Here is a 21,284-nt window from a genome sequence, read left to right as displayed (position 1 = left end):
ACCCCATGGACTGTCAAAACAGTGAAGGACGGGGAAGCCTTGCACGCTGCAGTCCATGGGGTCTCAAAGACTCAGACACGACTTAGCGACTGAAAAACAATCATCACACTGTACAAACTTAAAAATTGGCACCACGTGATATTTTGCATGGTCCATCACAAGCTTTACAAAAATCCCTGACTATTTGAAGTCTGGTTGGAGGAAGTCTGAAACATAACACAGTGTTTCAACTCTCAGTGAAGAAATAGGGACCCTGAGGTATGCTGTCTCAGAAAGAGAGATCCTCTTCCCCAAGAGCTGGGAATGGTACTCACCAGCCCGCCTTGGGTCACCAGCCTCTCCCTGAATGGCAGCCTAGAGCTGGAATTTTCTAGGGACAACAACACCCATTTAGAGCTGGGGTAGGATCAGCACCACTTAAACTACATGATTCCTGAAAGGGAGAGAAACAGCTCTCTAAAGGGAAGCGAGAATGAAAAATGGGACAGTCACAGATGCACAACATGCTCCCTCTCTTGGTTTCATGCCCTCACCCACTCCTTTCCTTGGCTTTTCTTGTTCTACTCTTGATCCTGTCTTACAAGCTTTGGACTCTTGACCCCTGTGCTAGGAAGCCCTTTTCTCCAGGTCTTTCCCCACCGAATTATTGGGAAAGCCTTTTCTCCTTTAGTTTTCCATCCAATCTATGAATATATGTTTTATCAATAAGGAACTAAAGATTTGCTGGCAACAGGGAGGGATCTAGAGACGATCATACTAGGTGAAGTAAGTTTGGAAAGGGAAAAAAAAATATGCTATCACTTACATGTAGGATCCTAAAAGAAAAATAGATACAAATGGACTTTACAAACAGAAATAGTCTCACAGATACAGAAAACACATTCATGGTTAACAAGAGGAAGGGGACGAGGGATAGATTGGGAATTTGGTATTAATAGATACACACCACTCTATATAAAATATATAAACAACAAGGACCTACTGTATATATGGAACTATACAGTTGCATGGCTGGTTCTTTCTGTGCTTAGATTGCTGCTTTAATATCTCTCTCCTTTTTGGACAACTTCAACCCCAATCTGAAGTGCCTCAGTCATTCTGCCATCTTGCTTCTTTAAAAAAAAAAAAAAAAAAATTATTTATTTGGCTATGCTGGGTCTTAGTGGGGATCAAGTTCCCTGACCAGGGATCAAACCCACGCCCCCTGCATTGGTATCGCAGAGTCTTAGCCACTGGACCACCAAGGAAGTTTCCCTTATCTTGCTTCTTTGCTGAATCTAATGGAGGCTGAATCACTTAGGACTTGGTTTACTCTGCGTCTTGTTCACACCAGAATGTAAGTCCTATGCAAGCAGGAATTTCCATCTATTTTGTTCACTGATGAATCTGCAAGGTTCAGAACAATGCCCAACACCAAATAAGTCCTCAATAAATATTGGTTGGGTCAATGAAAGGAGTCTATGGTGTATCTAGAGAGAAACCAAGGAAAGCTTTGTGGAAGAGGTGGCCCTTAGAGTGGAATTGGTGTGTATGAGAGTAAATATATTAACATTTATGCAAATGGTATATATATGTAAAGTTTATCATTTGAACCATTCTAAGTTCACAGTTTGGTGGCATTAGATACTTTGACAATGTTGCACAATCATCACCACTCTCCATTTCCATAACTCTTTCCTCTTTCCAAACTGAAACTCGATACCCATTCCTCCCAGCTCCCTGGCAGCCACCGTTCTACTTTCTGTATCTATGAATTTGACCACCCAGGTGTTTTATGTAAATGGAATCATGCAATATTTGTCCTTTAAGGTCTAGCTTATTTCACTTAGCATGTTTTCAAGGTTCTCACATGTAACATGTGCCAGAATTCCCTTCCTTGTGAAGGCTGAGTAATATTCCATTGTGTGTCTACATCACAGTCTGTTTATGCATTCATCCACCGATGGATTATTGGGTTGTTTCAACCCTTTGGCTATTGTGAAAAATGCTGCCAGAAACACAGATGTATAAATATCTGCTTGAGTCCCTGCTTTCAGTTCTTTTAGGTACATATTCAGAGGTGGAATTGCAGGATCAAACAGCAAATCTATCAGAGAAGGAAATGGCAACCCACTCCAGTATTCTTGCCTGGAGGGTCCCATGGACAGAGGAGCCTGGTGGGCTACAGTCCATAGGGTTACAAAGACTCAGACATGACTGAAGCAACTTAGCACGAATGCACACACGCACGGCAAATCTATGCTTAATTTTCTGAGAAACCGTCAAGCACTTATCCACTTACCCTCAGTGACTGCATCATTTTACATTCCTTCCAGCAATGCACAAGCTTCTCCCCATTCTCGTCTACACTTACTATTTTTTGTTTTGGATTACAACCATCCAAATAATTGTGAAAGAGAGTGGAATTTTGACAGACAGAGGAGGGATAAGCCAGGCTTTCAAGCGACAGATGCTTGGGAGGGCTCTGGTATGAGATGGATTCAGTCACAGAAAGTCTAATGTCATAATCCCCATGAGATTCTTTTTAACCTGCAAATAGACTGATTCAGCAGAGCGTTGGAAAGCCTTGCATTCTGGGTACCTTTCGATGCTGCCAGGCTTCATGTTGGCTCAGGTGTGCTGGAATACGATCAGCTCTCCGTGAGAAAGGGTGGGCCAGGGATTAGGGGACAGACACACAGGAGGTTGGCCAGTCACTCCATCACAATGCCCAGGGACTGTGACCAAAATAGCCAACATCATATGGGTCAGGGTTCATCTCACAGACCGCTGTGGTGAGGGACACAGCAGCAAGCCTGTCCAGGTGGCAGGGACACTTGGAACTGGCAGGGCTGAAACATCATTATCCTCTCTGCAGAAGGAAGGGTAGGTGCTCTTTGCATTGAAGTTGGCTTCCTGTCTGGGAGAGGAGCTGTCTATGCACAAAAAGGAAGGGACACGGGTGCTATTTGAGGTCTCTCAACCACCCTGATGGTCCACGGACCCTGAATGGAATGGCGCTCAGGGCAGGATGCCACGGGAATGAAATGGAGGAGCCATCCAGAACCTAGAGAGCCAAGTATGTGAGATGGAGTGGGCTCAGAGAGCTCCCCCAAGCCCAGGTAGAAAGGCCTCCCCACTAAGATATCAGGATTAGGGAGTGATTGGACTCATCCACAGCTGTTGTTCACCAAGAACGCAGAGCCTCAAAACCATCACCTTGGATCCCTTCAGTCTCCACTAGAAACATAGTTTGTGCTTCTGCATCAGGATGCCTCTAAGTTCCAGGCCTGACCATTGCTTTCTCAGGGCTGTTCAGAACCCTGGCTCCCAGGGACCCCATGCACTGGAGTCATCCCGGCTCTGGGAGCACATTCTGTTTGCATGAGTGCTAAGTCGCTTCAGTCCTGTCTGACACTTTGCGACCCCATGGGATTCTCCAGGCAAGAATACTGGAGTGGGTCGAAATGGGCCAGGGTGGAAATGACTTAGCAGAACTTCGCAAATACTATAAACTGGGGTTTATTTGCCTCCCTCGCCCAAAAAGGAGATTGCTAAACATTTACTAGCACAGCACTTGCTATCAGGTTCACCTCTGCCTGAGGGGTAAATCTGATGTTCTCAACAACTGATTCCCTCTGAGTCCTGCTGTAGCCCCTGTGCCCCAGGACCCCGTCCACCAACCCATTTTTCCCTGCTGCCGTCACCAATGCCTGGCGATTGAGTCATGTGATTGGTTGGTGGAGCTTTAGACTATTTTCCCTGCCTGTGGCAGAAACGGGGCTAATCATCTTGTCTGTGTCTAGGTCGTCTGCTATGTCAGGTGTGGTGTTCCCCGGACAGGTGAGTGTTGTGGGCTTCTGACCACTGTGACCACCTCAAGATCGGCAGCATTGACAAACAGCCCCAGGGAGGGCCAGGCTCCTTGAAGCTCCCTCTGGTTACCAACCCTGCATGGCGTTCTTTTTTTTTTTTTTTAAATAAGCAAAGAAAGTTAAGAGTTTATAGTTTTCTGGAGATTCCTTTACTTGCTTAGTGTACATTTATTGTTCATCCATGGTGTGTCGGGCAGTGCATTGGGCTTTAAGGTTGCAGAGATGCCTAAGATTAAATCCTAATCGAGTATCCTTCACTAAGTCAGTGATAGCACACCATGATAACTGCTGTACTGAGGGATGTAAAATGTGCCATAGAAGCAGAGGAACAAGAGTTTAATTGTTGGAAGGTAGAGAGAGATGAGAGGGAGAAATTTGGGGGGAAGGGATTTAATATGGGTTTTGGAGGATGTGTAGGAATTTGCCAGCAGGTGAAGAATACAGCTCATGTTTTCAGCCGGAGATAAGAATATGTGCCAGCTACCTGGGAAGAGTCAAAAGCAGTGAGGCTGGGGTAATGGGCATAGAGTTGGGCCAAGGGGGTTTAGATGGTAGAATCAAGTAGAAACCAGATCATGAAGAGCTCCAAATTCCAGGCTCAAAAGTTAACCTTTGTCCTACAAACAATGAGAAGTCACTGAAAGCCTTTAAGTGGAAGAACGACATGTTGAAATCTCTTGTTTAGTGTTCTCCCTTAACCTTTAGGCCCCTGTGGATTTGGACATATACCAAAGCTCCTACATGATCGACTACAAACCTTATGGGAAGCACAAATATGCCAGGGTCACATCAGAAGAGGTAAGAAGTCACTCAGTCCTGCCTTCCATTCAACCGCCCACTGAAATCCTCTTTATCCATTTTTATTGTGAGTGTGGACATTGAGGGCACTTACTGAGAACAGTGTCTGAAGCCAGGAGATCTAAAGAGGTATTCTGTGTGTACGTGTGTGTACTGTTTTACTTCTTTTTTTGGCCATGCCTCGGGGCATGCGGGATCTTCCCTGACCAGGAACGGAACCAGTGCCCCTTGCAGTGGGAGGGCGGAGTCTTAGCCACTGGATCACCCGGGAAGTTCGTGTGTATTGTTTTCAAATATACACCAAGTAGGTCACCCATACAACACCTAGTAAATAAAAAACATTTACAGTTTAAATAATGTTGATAAACTCCAATGTACCTATTATCAGCCAGCTTAAAACACAACACATTAGAGCCCTGCGTGCCCCTCCCTGTTCCCACCCCTCCCCCGACTTCCAGAGGTAATCATTCTTCTGAGTTTTGGGTTAAGCACTCCCTTATATGTGTGTGTGTTTTAAATAGTTTTACCTTTATGTATGTATCTCTTTAAATGGGAAGCTTGGCATGCCACAGTTCACGGGGTCTGGAAGAGTCAGACAAACCTTGGTGACTAAACAACAACAATCTCTTTAAATAAATTATTTAGGGTTGCTCTTTTTGAACTTCATTATATAATTGAATCATATTATTTGTCCTCTTCTCTGACTTCTATTGTTTTGCTGAACATTATGACATGTTCTTCATTTTCTGCGGTATAAATATTATATTGCACGAAGATGCCATGACGCATTTGTCCCCTCTCCTGTCAGTGGACATTGGGGTTATTTATTTTTTGTGACTCCTCCCACCCACAAATACTGCAATGAAGATGAGGCAGGGCCTCCTGTGCAGGTGTTCACCCCTCCCAGGGGTGGAATTGCTCGTTGGAGGTGACATCACTGTTCCAAAGTGGATGTATCAATTTACTTTCCCACCAGGACAGTCAGTCAGGTAGCTCTCCAATCTTGTCATTCCTTGGGAGTGTCAGACTTTTTTTCATTTTTGCCGACTTCAGTTCAGCCATTCAGTTGTGTCCAACTCTTTGCGACCCCATGGACTACAGCATGCGAGTCTTCCCTGTTTATCACCAACTCCTGGAGTTTGCGCAAACTTATATCCATCAAGTCGGTGATGCTGGGCTTGAAATAATATTTTCTTGTGGTCATAATTTTCATTTCAGTGATTTCATCCTTTCATTTGTTCATGGCTATTTATTTTTCTGCTTATGTCATTTGTCCACTTTTCTATTGAGTGGCTTGTCTTTTTCTTATTAATTCGTATGGGTTCTTTAAATATTCTGGACATCTTACATGTGTGAGTTATATAAGTGGCAAAATTCAGTCTGTGACTCGTCATTTCACTCTTTCACTGAATAGAAATTCTTATTTTAATATAGGTAGATGTGTCAGTCTTTTCCTTTATCATTTGCTCTTTTCATTGTTGTTTAGTTGCTAAATCGTGTCCAACTCTTTTGAGACCCCATGGACTGGAGCACCACAGGCTCCTCCGTCCATGGGATTCTCCAGGCAAGAATACTGCAGTGGATTGCCATTTCCTTCTCCAGGGGAATCTTCTTGACCCAGGGATCAAAACTGCGACTCCTACATTACAGGCAGATTCTTTACTACTGAGCCACCTGGGAAGCCCTTGCTCTTTTTAAGTCTTGTTTAAGACATCTTTTCATATCTTGAGGTAACCCCACTAAAATTAATAAGAAGATCTATACAAACAAAGGTGGAACAGTTTCTGAGATTATTTAGGAGAAGCAAAGTGCAGACTGGAATAATAATATGTATCACTTGTGTACAGATGGAAGGCATCTGGATATATACGTGTAAGTTTACATGTACATAAAATATTTCTAATAAGACACAGAACACTCTGATGACAGTGGGTGTCCCTGGAGAGGGGACCTGAGAAAGAAGGAGGGTAGGAAATAGACTTACTTTTCGCTATAAACCCTTTTGTACTATTTTGGTACGTCCTTCTGTTGTATATATTGCCACTCAAAAACTAATCTCTAGAAAATAAAGAAAAGTATACCCTGTCTCATTTATTTATTTTTAAATTTAATTTTCTTTTTTTGGCCACCTTGCGGTATGTGGGATCGTAGATCTCCAACCGGGGATTGAACCCATGCCCCTATAGTGGAATCATGGTGTCTTAACCACTGGACTGCCAGGGAAGTTCCAAGTGTGCTCTGTCTTGGAGACTACCTAGGAAGAAGCCTCACTGTTGCCTCTCTCAGCCCTCTTTTTGTATATGATTTATTTCCGCAGCAAGCAAAGCTGGACACCCAACTCCGGGACAAAGAGTTCTACAGACCCACCCCCAGCCCCAACCCCAAGCTAGAAGATGGATACCCTGCCTTCAAAAGACCCCACATGACCGCCAAGGACCTGGGGCAACCTGGCTTCTTCCCACCACAGGACCATGTGGCCCCAGTGGAGGATAAATGGAGGTTCACCAGCAACTGTCCATCCGTGTACCCAGCTTCCCATGCTCTGTACCTGGCCCATGGCGACCCGAACCGGATTCGACAGAGTGCTGACTTCCCCTGTCTTCTAGAGCCTGAGCGCCAGCCTGCCCCAGACGTGGGCAAAGGCTACTTTCTACTGCCCGGCTGTGCCTGTCCTTATCACTGTACAGACAAGGTTCCCATATTGAACCGATGGGGCCCCTTGATGCCATTTTACCAGTAGGTAGGCTGAGAACACCTTCCAAGGGCCCTGTGGAAATTCCTCCCTCTCACAAGGAAATCCCTTGATGTATGGATCAGAGAACTAAAAATAAAACTCTGGAAAGACAATCCAGTGGCACTAAGACTGTGCTTGACTTGGCCTGCCTGGTTTGACTTGACTCCCTGGCCTGCCCCAGGGCACAGCATCCCCGCCATAGAAGGAAGATGGGAGGGAGGGAAGAAGGGAAACTGGTATGTATGAAGGGTGGAATATGTGTGTTTCAGTATAAGTAAGAACATTGCTGTAAGGAGTCTTACAAAAGGGAAAACAATCATGTTTCCCATAGTCATTGAAAGTTGGGTATGATTGTAAACCTTAAAATGCTGTTGGATAAGTTTTTACCTCAATGCTCTTAATTCATTCTGCACTCCAACCCTTGTAGCAATCAACAGTAACCATTTAGAGGGCTTCATTTCCTGTGTTTCTTCTTGCTCAGTGGACCTTGGGGAACACAAATGTAAGGGTCAGTTAGGAAACAGGCTAAGGTGCTGTAACAAAGAGAACCAAAGTAAAAAGTCTTGAAAAATGTACTAGTTAGTCTCTCATCTAACAGTTTAGAGGTAAGCAGGTGAGAGAAGAGGAAAGGGCATTCTTTGTAGCAGTTTCTAGCTCTGAGTCCCAGGTGACTGCTGTGGAGTCCATTGTGTCCCCCATCCAAATTCATATGTTGAAATCCTAACCTTTAACGTGACTGTATTTGGAAACAGAGCCTTTCAGTTCAGTTCAGTCACTCAGTTGTGTCTGATTCTTTGTGACCCCATGGAGTTGGGGGTAATTAAGGTTAAATGAGGTCAAAAGGGTGAAGGCTTAATCTGAAAAGACTGGTGGTCTTTAAAAAGAAAAAGAAAAAAGTAAACACACACAGACAAAGAGAGCTCTACACACACACACACACACACACTCTCTCCAAAGAAAGGCTATGGGAAGATACACACACACACACACTCTCTCTCTCTCTCCAAAGAAAGGCTATGTGAAGATGTAGCAAAACGTTAGCCTGGGAGCCATAAAGATGTCTTACCCTGCCAGATCTTAATCTTAGATCCTCCAGCCTCCAGAACTGGAAGAAAGTAAATTTCTGACTGTTGTACTTTGTTATGGCAACTGAACAAACTCATACAGTGGCTGATTTTGTGACTGATAACTTTCAGTTAGCAGAGAGTTAGAAACAGGGCTTCCCTGGTGGCTCTATGATAAAGAATCCACCTACCAATGCGGGAGACATGGGTTTGATCCCTGGTCCCGGAAGATCTCAGTGCCATAGAGTGGTTAAGCCTGTGTGCCACAGCCATTGAGCCTGTGCTCTAGAGCCCAGGAACCACAACTACTGAGCCCATGTGCTACATCTGCTGAAGTCCGCATGCCCTAGAGTGGTTCTCCACAAGAGAAGCCACCACAATGAGAAGCCCTTGCACCACATCAAAGAGTAGCCCCTGCTTGCCACAACTAGAGAAAAGTCCTCATAGCAACAAAGACCCCGCAGAGCCAAAAATAAATAAATAAAATAAGTGCACACTTAAAAAAATGTAAGTAAGAAACCACCAGGGGGATTCAGTCAATGTCCCTTTTAGGGGCAGAAATGACCCTCTTCACTTCCAGTCATGTCCTCTTGGCCAGAGCTCAGCCACATGGTCCCACCCAACTGCAAGAAAGGCTGGGAAACATAATCTTTGTCCCAGGTGGCCATGCACCCAGCTAAAAGTGAGAAGTTAATGTAGAAGTAAAGGTCGGACTTTGGTAGATCAGATCAGATCAGATCAGTTGCTCAGTCGTGTCCGACTCTTTGCGACCCCATGAATCCCAGCACGCCAGGCCTCCCTGTCCATCACCAACTCCCAAAGTTCACTCAGACTCACGTCCATCGAGTCAGTGATGCCATCCAGCCATCTCATCCTCTGTCGTCTCCTTCTCCTCCTGCCCCTAGTCCCTCCCAGCATCAGAGTCTTTTCCAATGAGTCAACTCTTCACATGAGGTGGCCAAAGTACTGGAGTTTCAGCTTTGGCATCATTCCTTCCAAAGAAATCCCAGGGCTGATCTCCTTCAGAATGGACTGGTTGGATCTCCTTGCAGTCCAAGGGACTCTCAAGAGTCTTCTCCAACACCACAATTCAAAAGCATCAATTCTTCGGTGCTCAGCCTTCTTCACAGTCCAACTCTCACATCCATACATGACCACAGGAAAAACCATAGCCTTGACTAGACGAACCTTTGTTGGCAAAGTAATGTCTCTGGTTTTGAATATGCTATCTAGGTTGGTCATAACTTTCTTTCCAAGGAGTAAACGTCTTTTAATTTCATGGCTGCAGTCACCATCTGTAGTGATTTTGGAGCCCAGAAAAATAAAGTCTGACACTGTTTCCACTGTTTCCCCATCTATTTCAGATGAAGTGGTGGGACCATTTTTGCCATGACATATGAGAAGGCATCCCCTTTATAGGATCACACTAAACACTGGTGTTTCTGTAGGGAATCTTGTTAAAATGCAGATTCCAGTTCAGGAGGTCAAGGATGGAGACGAGGGACTTCCCTGGTGATCCAGTGGTTAGGACTTCTCCTTCCAGTGCAGAGGATGTAGGTTCGATTCCTGGTCAAGGAGCTAAGATCCCACATACCTCACAGCCTAAAAAACATAAAAAAAGAAGCAATATTGTAACAAATTCAATAAAAATTTTTAAAATGGTCAATGGTCCACATCAAAAAAAAAAAGAAAAAGATTAAGAAAAAAAAAAAAAAAGAATGAGAACAAGATTCTGTATTTCCAAACAAGCTCCCAGATGATGCCAGTGCTGCTGGGAGATAAATCACACTTCAGTAGTGATGCTATACACAGTACTCTATTCCTTTTCACACTCCATTACTTATAGATCCAATTCTTTTTCATGACAGCCTGATAATCCATTGAATTGATAGATTTTGATTTATTATTTTCATATTGGTGGATAGTCATGCTTTTTCCAATTCCCTCTCTACAAATAATGCCACAATAATTATTCATAAACATATATCCTTACAAATGGTGCTTTGATTTCTATTAGGCAGAATTGTACAAATGGGATTTCCAGGTCAAACCATGTGAGTATATAGTGTTAATAGATCCTATCAGAACAGCCTCCTTCCTGCCAGCAGTGGGTAAGAGTGCCTCTTTTCCCATCTCGCCACCAGCTTGTGGATATTATGAATCTTTAAAAATTTTGCTAATTTGATAAGATGGAAAATGGTATCTCATCATGTTTTGTTTTGGCGGTTTTTTTTGTTTGTTTTTGGCATTTTTTTTTTTTTTGGCCACACCACAAGACATGTGCGAACTTAGTTCTTGGATTGAAACCAAGTCCCCTGCAGTAGAAGCATGGAGTATTAACTGCTGGTTCATCAGAATGTACCATCATAGTTTTAATTTAACTTCTAGCAATATATTGAATCTTTTGGCTACTGAATCTAACCATTGGGTTTCTGAGTTGCATCTTTCTCCCTTGAGTTATTTATCTTTTTTCTCATCAATTTATAGGAGCTTTTTGCACATTGGTCGATATAAACATTTATCTAGCACATGCTCCAAATATGTTCACTATTTAGTTTCAAATATAAAAGTTTAAATATGTAATCTGCATATATTTTCTCTGGAATATGTTGCAAAATGAAGAAAAGTGTGAAGAAGAAAAAGAAACCACCTGTAATCCCACTGCTCACTGACAACTTTGGTTGACTTTTTGATGCCCAGGGAGTCAAGGTAACTCTTAAATTATTGTGCAGTGGAGCCAGACATAACTGGAAATCCACCAGTTTGGGGGAGCCAGGCAAAACTGGGGTTCCTGAGTTCACAATTTACCAGCTGAGGAGTATTCCAAAGACTTATTTCATCTCTCTGAACAGTAACTTACTCATCTGTAAGGGGTATTAATAATGCTCATACCTTTTGAGTGAACATAACACCTGTGATACAGTCTGTGTTTAGTTATATGCACATTTTACATGTTTATATGCATATTTACAAATCTCACACTGAACACATTATTTTACATTCTGCTTGGTCTTGTTGCATTAAGTAAACACACTGTTACTCAACCTTAAACCTTCATAAATATTATTGCACGGACTAATTATTGCATAATTAGTATTGTTCAGCATCCAAGTTTCCAATGATGTATTTTCTCTTACAAGTAACGTCACAGAATAAACTTTTTTCTCCAGTTCAGTAGAAAAAGAAAGACGAAGTTACTGGGTCAAAGTATATATGTTCTTGATGTATATTACCAAATCACTTACTAAACAGGTTTGGTTTTAAATTTTTATTGAAGTTGGTTTACCATGTTGTGTTGTGCCTCTTAGTCCCAAAGCCCAATCTCTGGCCCCTCCCCCTTTCCTCTTCTCACAGGTAACCTCCAGTGTGTTCTCTATGTCTGTGGTGTGTGTGTGTGTGTGTGTTTGTCGCTCAGTCGTGTTCAACTTTGTGACCCCATGGACTATAGCCCACCAGGCTCGTCTGTCCATGGGATTTCCCAGGCAAGAATACTGGAGTGGGTCGCCATTTCCTTGTGTGTGTGTGTGTGTGTGTGTGTGTGTGTAACTGAATATATGTATAATGGAATATTAGGCTTCCCTGGAGGCTCGGATGGTAAAGAATCCACCTGCAATGTAGGAGACCTGGGTTTGATCCCTGGGTTGGGAAGATCCCCGGGAGAAGGGAATGACAACCCACTCCAGTATTTTTGCCCAGAGAATGCCATGGACAAAGAAACCTAGTGGACTACAGTCCGTGGAATCGTAAAGAGTCAGACATGACTGAGCAACTTACACTAACTAATAATGGAATATTACTCAGCCATAAAAATGAACGAAAATTTGCCATTTGCAACAACACAAATGAATCTGGAGGGTAATATGCTTAGTGAAATAAGTCAGACAGAAGAAAGACAAATACTGAATGCTTTCACTTATATGTTGAATCTAAAATATAAATGAATAAATATAACAAACAATTGGACTCACAGACATTTGTCTCCTCATCAGTTGTAAAATGCTTCCTACCTAGTATGTTCCCTTCTCCCTTACTGTTATATTCTTTAGTGAATCTCTTTTATCCATGATGCCTTCCAACATGTCCATAAAAAAGGTATCTAAGAACGAAATTGCACTACTTCTCAGTACTTGTTAATAACTAACATTTTCCCCAGTGTTGTCATGTGAATTAGCTGTTTGAACATATAGTTTCTTCCACAAAATGACTTAGTTGAGGTGAAAACATGAATAATATTGTTTTCTTTCTTTTTTTTATGTCTCCCTCTCTCTTTACATGTTTCTTTTTAAAAATACTTATTTTTGACTATGCTGAGACTTTGTTGCTGTGCACAGGCTTTCTCTAGTTGCTGCCAGCAGGGACTACTCTCTAGTCGTGGTGCCCGGGCTTCTCAGTGCGGTGGCTTCTCTCCTTGTGGTGCATGGGCTTGGTTGTTCTCAGGCACGTAGGATCTTCGCAGACCAGGGATCCAACCAGTGTCGCTTGCATTGCAAGGTAGGTTCTTAACCACTGGACCACCATGGAAGCCCCCTTTCAGGGGTTCATCCTAGCGTTACAAGGGGTATGACTGGGTCTGCTTAAGATAGACAATTGAGAGTCCAGACGTACCTGGACAGCTCCAGGACTGGACAGGGCAAGAAGACTAGCTGAGCCCTGGGTCACATGGAGCAGGAGAGGACAGTGGAGGGGAATCCCAGGAGAGATCCGCTTAAAAGAGGAGGATGAGACCCCAACACGCTGCATATGAGGCACTACCTTCACGTTCTCAAGTCTGAAGACTGATAAATTGGGCTTTCTCTGAGCAACAGCCACTAAAGTCCCAAGTTTCTGCCTCAGAAATCTCTTGACTTGGCTCTTCCTCCGGACGCGCTGCAGCAGTGTCCTCTGTTGGCACAGGAGCGCCCCCTGCAGTTCCTCCTTGTATTACCCCTAGAGGAACCTTAGAAAAAAGGTCTGATTATTGCTCATCTCCCTGAAGAACCACACCTTTGGGGTCGTCACAGCAAAGGCCCTTCATACGTGGCATCAACCTTTCCAACCCCACCTCCCTGCCTTCCCTACACACACACACACACACACACACACACACATTTCACACTTCTGTGCTTTGCACTTGCTGCTTCTGTCGGTCTGCTAGAAAGTCCTGCTTTCTCCCAACTGCATTATCACCTCCTCCAAAGAGCCTGCCTTGATAATCTCCTGTCCCAAGAAGTTTGGGTTCCTAGGTCCTTTCATTTTTCCATACTTTATAGGGATGCTGTGAGGGTTACATGAGTCAATGCCTAGAGCCTGGCAAACAGTGAAGGCTCAATAAGAGTAAGATATTTTTAATTTTTATTTTTATTATCTTTACAATGATTAGGGCTTCCCTGGTGGTTCAGACAGTAAAGAATCTGCCTGCAATGCAGGAGACCAGGTCAATTCCTGGGTCGGGAGGATCTGTTGGAGAAGGGAATGGCAACCCACTCCAGTATTCTTGCCTGGAGAATCCTATGGACAGAGGAGCCTGGCAGGCTACAGTCCATGGGGTGGCAAAGAGTTGGACATGACTGAGCAACTAACACTTAAGATTATTACTTAAAATATAAAATTTTTATTTATCTTGGTGGCTCCTGAGACCTGGCACACAGCAGGTGCTAGATAAACACCGAAGGAATGAATGGCAGAGGACAGGCTTTCCAAGCAGAGACACAGAAGGGAAGTAGTCCCAGGCCTGACCTCCAGACATTTCTGTAGCTGCTTTCCATGCTCTGGCCTCCAGCTGCATCAGGCTCCAGACAAGGTGGTCTGTCCAACTTCAGCCAGCGAAGCTCTCTGTACCTGGCCATGTCAAGTGAAATTACCTGGGCAGACATTCTCGAAGATGGCCCACACCTTTGCCCACTGAATTCTACTGTCTACCAATCAGAGTCATCTTTGGGAAAAGCAGGATGGTGAGAACTTCAAATAAAGTTTGTCAGCCCCCCGCGCCATGCCCCCACCCCCAATATCCCTGACCCCATGCCTTCCCAGTCCTGATCCTAGCCTGGACCGGTTGATCAATGGATCCAGGAGAAGCCTGCTATGGCCAACAGACATGGCAATTTTCTCAGCAGAAGGCTTTTAGCTCCATGCCTGGTTATTCCTGCATGAACATGGCTGGGTACTAGTAGCCACCCCATCTGTCTTCATTGCTTTCCATATTTAGAGCTCCCTGAGGTCCCCGGGGAATAGGAGTAGAGCACAGAATAGGGAGCAGGGGCTATGGAGGGGACCCATGTGCCAATCCCAGTGTCAGGCCAGGCACATGCCTTATGAAATACCCCTCATAACCATTGAGGAGATAATCTACCTCTCACTCTGCTTTATAGCCGAGGAACCTGAAGGATCAGGTGATTTAGCCAAATGTCACAGGATCTGAAGCTTGGCTTCTTTCTTTCATGAAATCCCATTTCCATTAAAACCTTCAGTTTTTTCATCTGTAAAATGAGGATAATTATACCCATCTTACAAGGTGCAAATGTGCACATTAGTTGCTCAGTCGTGTCTGACTCTTTTGTGACCCCATGGACTGTAGCCCGCCAAGCTCCTCTGTCCATGGAATTCTCCAGGCAAGAATACTGGATTGGGTTGCCATTTCCTTCTCCAGGGGATCTGCTCGTCCTAGGTATCAAACCAGGGCCCCTGCACTGCAGGTGGATTATTTACCATTCAAACCAGTACATGAAACATGATAACACAGGGAACTATACTCAGTACCTTGTAATAATCTATAGGGGAAAAGAATCTGAAACAGAATATATATATATATATATATAACTGATTATATATATAAGTGAATCACTCTGCTGTATACCTGAAACTAACACAACATTGTAAATCAACTATACCTCAATTTAAAAAAATAAAGAGGTGTACTTAAAAGAAAATAAAAAGAATGTACATTAATGGATATTTTAAAATTTTTGGTAAATGTTAGTAAAGTGTTTTACTTCATTTGCTTAAGACATGACACATGAACTGAGCTCCCTGCCCCCACCATGATGTCAACCTGATGGGATGTTTTTGTCATTCCTTGGCCTGGGGTGGGGCCTTGATGATGAGGCTGCAGAAACAGGACTGGGAGGCTTCTCTGAGATAATACTAACAGCCCTTACATGTGTATATTCTTCAGCGTTTACAAAACACAATCGCAGATGCTATCTCCCAAGATGTTCATCTCATCTCTGTGACTTGGGAATTCTTAGCCCCATTTCACAGAAGGATAAGTACCTAAGGCAGGGCAGGGCTGCAGACCTCAGGCTTGTGCTGCAGTGTGCCCTCTTCTGGATCAAGTGGCCGTCCACTGTGGATTGGAAACTCTGAAGTCACGCCTAGAAGGCAATACTATCTGAGCACCTTGATAAAATGCTGATTCCTCAGCCCCACCAGGTGTGGGTGGAAAGTCACTAGGTCTGGAGCAAATGTCAAGCATCTGCATTTTTATCCAGTTTACCTGGAGATTGGCTCCCTGGTGCTCTGAGAAGCAGCAGAAGAGAATGCCGAGTTCCTGGAAGTCTTGACAAGATCAGCCAGTAGTAAATCTCTGATGGAGCTAAATCACAAAGTGGGGTGCAAGAGACAGCATGGAGGGGTGGAGGTGGATCAGAGTAGCAGCTTTTTTTTTTGACCGAGACACACTGGCTTATGGGATCTTCCTTCCCTGATCAGAGATTAAACCTGGACCCTTTGCAATGAGGGCTTCCCTTAGTGACTCAGCAGCAACCCGTTCCAGTATTCTTGTCTGGGAAATCCCATGGACAGAGGAGCCTGATGGGTTACAGTCCATGGAGTCATAAAAGAGTCGGATACTACTTACAGACTAAACAACAAACAACAGCAATAACCTTGGCAGAGAAAGCCCCAAGTCCTAATCACTGGACCGTCAGGGAATTTCAACACCTATTTAAATGTCTCAAGAGTATTTTGGCCACACAACAAGCCAGAACGTGTGCATTAATTTCCAAACATCTCCCTTGTGGCTCAGCTGGTAAAGAATCCACCTGCGATGTGGGAGACCTGGCGTCGATCTCAGGGTTGGGAAGATCCCCTGGAGAAGGGAAAGGCTACCCACTCCAGTGTTCTGGCCTGGAGAATTCCATGAACTATACAGTCATGGGGTCACAAAGAGTCAGACACAACTGAATGACTTTCACTTTCAAAATATGTGTGTATGTGTTTATACATATGTATGTACACATATACACATATGTGCACATACGTGTACACATATGTGTATGTGTATATATGTATATGTTTCACTTATAAGAAGTACTTGGAGTAGTCAAACCAATAGAGACAGAAAGAGAAATGGTGATTGCCCAGGGATAGGAGGAGGTGGAAAGGTGATGATGTAAAAGTTCTGGAGGGGGATTGGTGATGGTTACACAAAAGTCTGAATATACTCAATGCTATTGAACTATACACTTAAATGTGGTTTGAATGGTACATTTTATGTTATGTGTATATTTTATCACACACAAAATATATAAATATGTGTGTGTGTTAACTCACTTAAGTCGTGTCTGGTTCTTCATGTCTGGCCACCAGGCTCCTCTGTCCATGGGATTCTCCAGGCAAGAATATTGGAGTGGGTTGCCATGTCCTCCTCCAGGGGATCTTCCTGACTCAGGGATCGAACCCACATCACTTTATGTCTCCTGCATTGGCAGGCAGGTTCTTTACCACTAGTGCCACCTGGGAGGCCTATATATATATATATAGTGTGTGTGTGTGTGTGTGTGTGTGTGTATGTATTTAGAACACAAATGAAAGAAGCATCTGAGTCCCTTACATACCAAAAAAGAAAAAAGGCCAACAGTGCAGGAGAAAAATTATTTTTGAATTCAACTCCTTACTTGTTTGCAAATATTTGTTTAATGGTATATGCCAGGCACAAGTCTAAGGGCTGGGAATACAGCAAGAACAGTAAGACAAGGAGATTCCATACCAATTGGAAAAATGATAATAAACTAAAAAGAAAAGCAAGAAGGCTGAGCACTGAAGAATTGATGCTTTTGAACTGTGGTGCTGAAGTCGATAGACTTCAAGAGAGTCCCTTGGACAGCAAGGAGATCAAAGTGTCAATCCTAAAGGAAATCAACCCTGAATATTCATTGGAAGGACTGATGCTGAAGCTAAAGCTCCAGTCCTTTGGCCACCTGATGCAAAAAGCTGACTCATTGGAAAAGATCTTGATACTGGGAAAGACTGAGTGCAGGAGAAGAAGGAGGTGTCAGAGGATGAGATGGCTGGATGGCATCAATGACTCAATGGACATGAGTTTGAGCAAGCTCCCGGAGTTGGTGATGGACAGGGAAGCCTGGTGTGCTGCAGTTCATTGGGGTTGCAAGGAGTTGGACATGACTTAGCGATTGACCAACAGCAGGAGATGCTGGTAGAATTAACCATGGCCCAGTTGTTTATGCTACTTGTAGGTGGCTACTCATAGTTCCAGTCTTCTCTCCACACTATCATACTGAGGCTAGGCTACTGGAGGAGTGCTGAAATAAATGGAAAACCTCACCCACATCTACCTCAAACGTTAATTTGCTTATGAATCATTTGGGGGCTCCAGTTAAAGTGTGGATTCTGAACCAGCCAGTCTGAGGTGTTGAACCTGAGATTCTGCATTTCTGCCCACACTCCTGGGCCAGCAGGACTATGACTGTTGAGGCTTGTGGTTCCCAGCCTTGATTGTATCTGGGAATCACCTGGGAGCTTAAAAAAAAGCCTGATGTCTGGACGTCACAGACAGAGAGTGTGGGTTTTTAAGGCTGGAGTGTGGCGGGGGGTTAATGGCATTTTTAAAGGTCCCAGTATTCTAACCTGCTGCAGAGATAGAAAAGCAGAGCTTTAAAAATCATCCAGGGAGTTTTTTGTTTTTTTTTTTTTTTTTTTTTTGTTTTTTTTAAATGTAGGTTCCCAGGTGGCTCAGTAGTGAAGAATCCGCTTGCCAAAGCAGGAGAGGCAGGTTCCATACCTGGGATGGGAAGATCCCCTGGAGGAGGGCATGGCAACCCAATCCAGTGTTCTAGCCTGGAGAATCCCTTGGACAGAGGAGTCCATGGGGTCGCAAAGAGCTGACAAGGCTTAAGGACTAAACAACAACATGTTCTAGGATAACAATTCCTAAAGCCTTTGATTTTTCAAACCTTAGAAAAGGTTCCCAAAGAAATGTGCGATTTAGCAGGCACCCCTAGAGACTCCACTGCCCATGAATCGCATTCACGCGGGAGCGCTCCCCCTCCCCCGCTCCAAACGATGCCCAAGGCCAGCGATTATCTGAATCAGATACAGCGGGTTTGGACTCCAGGCTCATTCAATAGCTGCATAATTGCAGGTAAATCACCTTAAAACAAAACAAAACAAAACCTTATTTGCCTTTCCCACTAAGGTTAATATAGTGTGTGGCTATTTCTGAAGAATAGATTCCACAAGGGGAATTTCTGTATCAAGAAGAATTTGTTTGCAAATTTCAACAGATACCAAAATTCATTCAAATGCATTCTTCTTTGCATTCCTAACACTGTGGAGAATTCTTTTTATCACACACGCACACCCACAGGTGAATCTTTCAAATTCTTGCCATCGACGAGTGGAAAAATGGGATCCCCGTTGTTGCTTTCGTTCGTATTTCCCTGTTGAGCAGGGAGGTTGAGTTCTCTTCATTCATATATTTATTTTAAAATATTTACAATCCGCCTGGTGTGCCTGATTATCCCTATTGTGGGTAAATCCTTCGACTGTTTTCCTTTCCTCCGCTATAGAATGGAGGCAATACTGTCTCCCAAGGCGGTTGTGAAGATTAGAAGAGATCTCATGAATATACAGTGCTTAGTATAGGAGTGGATGTACAGTCGGCGTTCCAGGAATGTTTGCCTTTGAAACTCGCGCAGGAGCCCACCCTACCGCGGGCAGCAGGTCTGAGCCCCAGGCAGGTTCATTCCACCCAAGGGAGGGGAGAGGGAAAGAGGGCTGGAGGTGGGAGGTAATTAACAACGCGGAGGTACCAGCTCCTTCGCGCAGCGCACACCATTCGCGCAGCGTCCGCGGTCCATCACATCCCCACTAAAGTGCCCCCTGTCCAGTTCGCCTTCCTGCATCTGCCCCACATAGGGACAAGCCACTGGACTGACTAGGTACCACCCAGTCAAACCCCACGGTCCGCGGAGCTCCAGCCTTCCCTCGGTGTCTTATCGCCCCCACGTGGTCAATCGGAGCTGTCTTCCTCCCGGACCGGTCTTTGCACCGACAATTCCTGGCGCCGCTCCCGGCTGCGCAGGAGCCAGACATCAGACCGCGGGCCAGAGAATAGATGTCTCATTCACATACCTTTGGTCTTCAAACCCTCTGGCCACCCTGCGCCCCGGCTCCCCGCGGAGTCAAACCAAGGAAGATTCTCAGGCTGCCCTGTTGACCTGAAGCTTAGGGTCAAAGTTCTGAAAGAAAGGGGGAATTTTCAGCACCACCCCCCACCTGCCTGGCCCCACAGGGCAGCCCCACACCCCTCGGGTAACAAAGGGCGTCTCTTGATTACTTTAATAATAACCACACTTTCATCTTAACCTAACACATTATCCTCGTAACATCAACTGTCAGCCTCTGGTCTTTGTCATATGTATATTCAATGTCTGTAGTTTTGCAGAAACAGTATGAAATTTATAAGCTACATATTTTACTTTGGGATCTTTCCTGCTTTCGTCTCCTGTTTCCTTCTTTTCTACTCCTTGAGGGTAGTTAACAGCCAGGGGTTCTTTCTCTACCTTTCTGTCTCCCCCATCAGGTAATCGTAGATTTGCATATATGCACTTTTGTGTGACTCTTTAACTGAAATTATGTCACTTAATCCTCATAGTAACTCTGCAACAAATTATGCCCATTTTATGTATTTAATTTTGACTGTGCTTGGTCTTCGTTGCTGCTCCGGCTTTTCTCTAGTTGCAGGCAACAAGTGGGGATTAGTGTTCATTGCAGTGTGTGGGTTTCTCATTGCAGTGGCTTCTCTTACTGTGGAGCATGGGCTCTAGGGCACTCTGGCTTCAGTAGTTGCAGCTTGCAGGCTGGGTTGCTCTTTGGCAACTGGGATCTTCCCAAATTAGGGATTGAACCCCTGTCTCCTGCATTGGCGGGTAGATTCTTTTCCACTGAGCCACCAGGGAAGCCCTATTTGTTTACTTCTATTGTTGTTTTCTTTTTTGGCCATGCTGCAGGGCATGGGGGATCCTAGTTCCCAGATCAGGGAGGGAAACCGAGCTCCCTGCATTGGCAGTGGGGAGTCTTAATCACTGGACCACCAGGGAAGTCCCAAATTATACCCATTTTAGACTTGAGGAAACTGAGGTTATGATTTTGTTTTCATTTCTATTTATTGAGTGTTTACTACTTGTAGGATTCTGTGCTAAACGTTATATATCTTATCCCCTTGATCTTCAAAACCTGTTACTTGCAGTTGTGGAAACAGATTAAAGAGCTCAAGGAAAATTATAATAAACAAGTAAATAGTAATATGGCTGATTGTGACTACAAAGCAGTCTCTCTTTTTACCTGTCACTCTTTGAAATTGCCCTCTGGATTGAAGGAAATTCAGATGTGAAATTGTGGGTAGTGGGATGATAAGTGGATTATTACAAGCTTCCTGTTTTGTGACTGTAGTTATTTTAACAATGGTGTTGGTTCCTTATGGATAAAACTGCCGTGAAAATATCTGAGTTGCAGAGGGCCCAGCAGAATTAAATGAGACCATATCACATCTGTCTAAACTATAAACAGCAGGATACAAAGATGAGATCAATTAAAATAGTGGAAATAGTTTATTGG

General features: G+C 44.1%; 1 protein-coding gene across 1 annotated transcript; it reads left to right on the top strand.

The window, feature by feature from the left end:
• Window positions 1-2,784: 2,784 nt before the first annotated feature.
• Window positions 2,785-7,515, top strand: TEX37 (testis expressed 37). The gene is made up of 4 exons (XM_006074738.4): window positions 2,785-2,865; window positions 3,786-3,822; window positions 4,560-4,652; window positions 6,970-7,515. Exons 2-4 carry the CDS (start codon window positions 3,796-3,798, stop codon window positions 7,390-7,392), a joined length of 543 nt encoding a protein of 180 aa, XP_006074800.2. The 5' UTR covers window positions 2,785-2,865; window positions 3,786-3,795; the 3' UTR covers window positions 7,393-7,515.
• The last annotated feature ends 13,769 nt before the right edge of the window (window positions 7,516-21,284 follow it).

This window comes from Bubalus bubalis, chromosome 12 (assembly GCF_019923935.1).
Source record: "Bubalus bubalis isolate 160015118507 breed Murrah chromosome 12, NDDB_SH_1, whole genome shotgun sequence".
In the NCBI taxonomy this organism is placed as follows: domain Eukaryota; kingdom Metazoa; phylum Chordata; class Mammalia; order Artiodactyla; family Bovidae; genus Bubalus; species Bubalus bubalis.
This window is presented reverse-complemented; position numbering and strand designations above follow the sequence as displayed.

What these genes read in the sequence shown, in the direction of transcription:
- TEX37 (XM_006074738.4), top strand. Translation starts at nt 3,796, where the DNA reads ATGTCAGGTGTGGTGTTCCCCGGACAG. An exon ending in GTGTGGTGTTCCCCGGACAG is followed by an intron (nt 3,823 to 4,559) that starts GTGAGTGTTGTG and finishes CTTAACCTTTAG; the next exon opens with GCCCCTGTGGATTTGGACAT. An exon ending in CCAGGGTCACATCAGAAGAG is followed by an intron (nt 4,653 to 6,969) that starts GTAAGAAGTCAC and finishes TTATTTCCGCAG; the next exon opens with CAAGCAAAGCTGGACACCCA.